Source organism: Dasypus novemcinctus, chromosome 17, assembly GCF_030445035.2.
Source record: "Dasypus novemcinctus isolate mDasNov1 chromosome 17, mDasNov1.1.hap2, whole genome shotgun sequence".
NCBI classification, from domain to species: Eukaryota; Metazoa; Chordata; class Mammalia; order Cingulata; family Dasypodidae; genus Dasypus; species Dasypus novemcinctus.
Genome location: NC_080689.1, coordinates 89,792,190 through 89,797,195, shown reverse-complemented (window position 1 = coordinate 89,797,195; position 5,006 = coordinate 89,792,190). Strand labels below are relative to the sequence as shown.

The window sequence follows — 5,006 nt, the reverse complement described above, 5'->3', positions numbered from 1 at the left end:
CAATTAAGGAGTAGAAATTCAAGCAAAGTTAAAAAACTTAAGAATGTTTATTAAATGCAACTTCATGGAGGAGGAAAAAATACATGGGTGTAAAAACAAACCTGAATTAATTATTAACATCATCTAAACACAGATACTTGGTGGTCTAAGAACAGAGAGGATTGTAGATGAGAAGGAATGCCTTCCCTGATGACGTGGGCGTCTGAAGCTCCATTCCTGAATGCTAGGAGGGGACATTCTCCTAAGATAAAGTGCTCATAAGGAGAAAAACTACAGAAAACGAACTTATTAATTAGAATTAGAACAATACATGCCTTAGGACATTCCACATCATGGGAAAGCTCAAGAGCTTTGGAAAAAGTCTGCAGGAAAAGATATATTCATGATAGTGGCAAATTTTTTATCCATATAATTGTTAAAGTGTCCTAAATTTTCTCTTACTTCTGACTGTTCACGCAGAGGGTTGATCCTGAAATGGAGCAGGTTCACATGGCCCTACCTTTCCTGAGTAACAGCTTAGCTCAGAGGAGGAAATCTCAAAGAAGCAGGTTAGTAATGGCTACAGAAATGTTACTTGTTTACTGTGCAACCTCCCAATAAAATGAATCATTCTCCTTGTTTATAATTTAATGTCCTTTGCATAGAAGTGTTCATGATATTGTTATCTGCATAGTTCTAAATGTATCAATATTGTTGGGTAGGAATAAATGAAGAAGTGCTCTATGAGGCCTTGGGAACTGAAGCCATTTTACCTATGACCACTAGGTGGAGGTGTTACACTTCAGGTCTGCCACTCCTTACATTAGTGATTTTAGAAAGTGATCGATTTAAATTACAGTCATAAGGATGAATTGTACGTATTTGGTGACTCATTTCTGGGTGTAATATTGTAGTAAGGGCAATACAGAGAACTTGTTTTGGATATACTAAGTGTGGTTCCTTTGGTATGTTGGAGAGGAGTTTCAAATATCTGTTTAAAATTTAGAACAGACTGAGATAGATACACCATACGTGCACTACATCTTAATCTATCCAATGATATGAGTATAATCCACCTAGGATTTTGGCACCATATTTATAACATTTAATTGAGATCTGATATTACACTTATAGGTGCATGTATTTTATTACAAATTCATTTTGTTTCCAAGATGGGTGCAGTTGATTTGAAAGAGTACAATTGCTGATAAAATATTTCACTTTCTGAATTGTGCTGAATATTGTTAAAAATTGTAGTGTTAAGTTGATTTCTTGCCTTTTGCAGGCATGTAGTTACATTTCTTGTGGTCATGATATTTTATCTCCTTCCATTATTGTCTTTACAACTCACTGCACATGTTCGTTTGACTTTATACCCTCTATTGATTTGCATATGCTCCTCAGGGACTTGGTTGTCTGCTCAGAGCTCTATTAATGCAGTTTCCCTGGAGATGGTACCTCAGTGCACTATACAGGTTGGAAAGATGATGTCACATTCCCAACTGCTCATCATGCTGGTGTTCTGGGCCTCAGGTGAGAGGTTTAGAAGAAAATTATATTCATAAATATGGAGAACTGTTTTAACATGCAGAGAGAGCAAACCATTTCATCCAAAGCAGATCTGAATATATATGATAAATAAGAAAACCTACGTTTAGATACATATTTTATCCATTTGTGATTGAAAGTATGCTCTATGTTCTTTTCTGGCTGCAGGTGCCAGTGGGGCCATCGTGATGACCCAGTCTCCAGGCTCTGTGGCTGCATCTGCAGGAGAGACCATCACCCTCAAGTGCAAGGCCAGTCAGAGTGTTAGAAGCTACTTAGCCTGGTACTACCAGAAACCAGGACAGGCTCCTAAACTGCTCATCTATGATGCATCCAACAGGGCATCTGGGGTCCCAGATCGATTCAGTGGCAGTGGGTCTGGGACAGATTTCACTCTCACCATCAGCAGATTCCAGCCTGAAGATCTGGGAGATTATTACTGTCAGCAGGATAAGAGCTCTCCTCCCACAGTGCTTCAACCTCGAACACAAACCTCCTCCCCAGGGCGGTAGGGCAATGAGTCCTGTAGCACCAGCTGCTTCCTCCACTAATAGACTTGAATATGTTTGCTTCCTCCATCTGTCTGAGAAATCACATCCTTTAGGGGACTGTGCCATAGAAATATATATTTTTTCCCTTGGCAAGTTCAAGTGAAAGGGTGAATTGACCTTCTAGGCTAGGGTCTTGTATAATTTTCACCCTGTGGATTGATTCTCTATTCATTGTATCACCTTAATGGTTAAAAATTTATCATCTTCTTTCCTTCTCCCCCATTATCCTCCCAGTCTGGTCCTTCCCACGATTTAAATCCTTGGTTCTTCATATGCAAAACTTCCCCTGTGGAAGGTCATTTTCCTCCCTTACTCTTTCCTTCCTTGGACCCTTTGACATCCAAGCCTTTCTTTTCAGTGTCACGAAAGATGATTGATTTGCTACTCTACCTTGTTTTTTTAATTTAGGTAACTATTTCTATTTCTTATTGCCATCAAATAGTAATTTTGAGTGCCTTAATATACTATACTCATTGAAGAATGCTTAGGTTATAAGGGATGATGCTCAGCCAATGAAATATGTTGATTTCAGTTTGGCCACTGTTCGCCAGGTGGAACTGAAAGCTCCACTCCCAAAATATGGGGGAGGAAAAGACAGTTGGGCCCCAAATTCAGCTACTGATGAGTAAATTCAGTGGGCAAAAATATAACCCTAAGAACAGCTAAAGTTTGAAATTGTTCAAGTGAGAAAGAGGCCAGTAGCTGGCATCTTAACTCTGCACCTGGCAGAGGGGAAGTGGCGACGACTGAAAATCACAGTGCAGTGGGGACTGGTTTTGTTCCATCCAGGCCATATTGCAGTTCTAGGCTAGGCCCCAACCCCACCTCTACAGGGAGGAAGTGGGGCCTGTGGCAGCCTCTCTAGGAAATTACTGGCCAAGTCTCAGAGGCATTTGATCACCCAATGTTGGCAATGCAAGTTGCCCAGGAGCAATTCTGTGGCTGGAATTGGAAGCTCCATTCCCAAAAACAGGGGAGGAGGAGATGTTTGGCCACCACTTTCAACTACTGGTTAGTAAATTTGGCTTGCTAAAGTATAACCCTAAGAACATCTAAAGATTGAAACTGTTGAAGTCTGAAAGAGGCCATTGCCTTCCATTTTGACCCCGACCCAGCGTGAGCGGAAACCTGGCTGAACAAAAGTCATAGAGACTGTAGGAACCTGTTTATTTCACCCAGATCACCCTGCAGCCTTATCCCAGTCTTCAGCCCAACTTCTTGCACGGAGGATGCTGGCAGACACTGCACAAGCCTATCCAGGTAACCACAGGTACATTTGACTGGCAAAGACTGAATAATCAAAATTCTACCAGGGCAACTGTGGTCATCTTTGGACCTGAATTGTATAGATTGTTGCCCACACTTGCAGCTAACCCCTACCCAAGGCAATGGAGAAAGGGTGTGAAGCTTCATTAGTCTCTCTGGGCAGCTGCAGTCTAGGCCTGCACAATTTGTATTATTTCACAAAGCTGTCCCTACTCCTGGCAAAGGAGAAAGTTGGGAGAAGCTTCCTTGATACCTAATGCAATGAGGGCAGCTTGAGCCTCCATATCTTGTAACACCAACTACATCCTTGGATCCTATTGCACAACCAGCAAGGGAGAAAGGGCAGGAAGCCTGAACCTAATGAGCAAACCTGCACCCAGAACAAATACTCTAGTAAGCCAGATGCCAAGATACAACCAAAAGTTATAATCCACACCAAGAAACAGGAAGATATGGCCCAGTTAAAAGAACAAGAAAAGCCTCTAGATGACATAAAGGAGTTGAGACGACTAATCATAGATGTTCAAACAAATCTCCTTAATAAATTCAATGAGATGGCTGAAGAGATTAAGAATATTAAGAAGACGTTGGATGAGAAAAAGTAAAATTTGAAGAAAAATAGCAGATCTTATAGGAATGAATGGCGCAATAAGTCAAATTAAAAAATATTGGAATCATAAATAGCAGATTTGAGGAGTCAAAAGAAAGGATCGATGAGCTTAAAATATGGCCTCTGAAAGTGAACATACAAAAGAACGGATGAAGAAAAGAATGGAAAAAAATTGAACAAGGTCTCAGGGAACTAATGACATATAAAATCGTGCAAACATACATGTCATGGGTGTCTCAGAAGGAGAAGAGAAGGGAAAAGGGGTAGAAGAAATATTTGAAGAAATAATGATAGAAAATTTCCCAATCCTACTGAAGGACCTAGATATCCATGTCTAAGAAGCCCAATGTACTCCCATTCAAAATACTCCAAATAGACCAATGTCAAGACACACATTGATCAAAATGTCAAATGCCAAAAAAAAAAAAAAGTCAGAATTCTGGGAACAAGATAAAAGCAAGGCAAAATAATAAGGATACCCAATAAGACAGAGTGCTGATTTCTCACAAAATACCATGGAGTCCAGAAAACATTGGTGTGATATATTTATGATAGTACAATAGAAAACTTCCACTCAAGAATCTTATATTTGGCAAGATCATATTTCAAAAATGAGGATGAGTTTAGAATATCAGAGATAAACAGAAGCTGGGAGAATTTTTAAAGAAGAGACCAGATTTTCAGGAAACACTAAAAGGTGTGCTAGAACCTGAAAAGAGAAGACAGGAGAGAGAGGCCTGGAAGAGAGTCTAGAAATGAAGATTATCTCAATAAAAGTACCAAATGTTAAAAGAGTGGTGAAAATAAAATGTGGCAGATAACACTCAGATAGGCAGGAATAAACTTAACCAATGATAGAAAGCACTAGTATTCAGAACACAGCAACTCAGTGTTAAAAGAAATAAGAAAATGGCCTAAATAACTGGAAGAACATTCCATGATCATCCCTTGGAAGACTAAATATCATTAAGATGTCAATTCTACTCTAATTTATGTATAGATTCAATGCAATCTTGAAAAAATTCTACCAGCATTTCTTTTAATTGAAAAAG

At 39.5% G+C, this 5,006-nt stretch overlaps 1 gene segment (V, D, J or C); it reads left to right on the top strand.

Moving 5' to 3' along the window:
- Positions 1–1,438: 1,438 nt before the first annotated feature.
- On the top strand, positions 1,439–2,039 carry LOC131273810 (immunoglobulin kappa variable 3-20-like). The segment is given in 2 exon segments: positions 1,439–1,512; positions 1,696–2,039. Coding segments are annotated over 2 exon segments (393 nt in total).
- Positions 2,040–5,006: the final 2,967 nt, after the last annotated feature.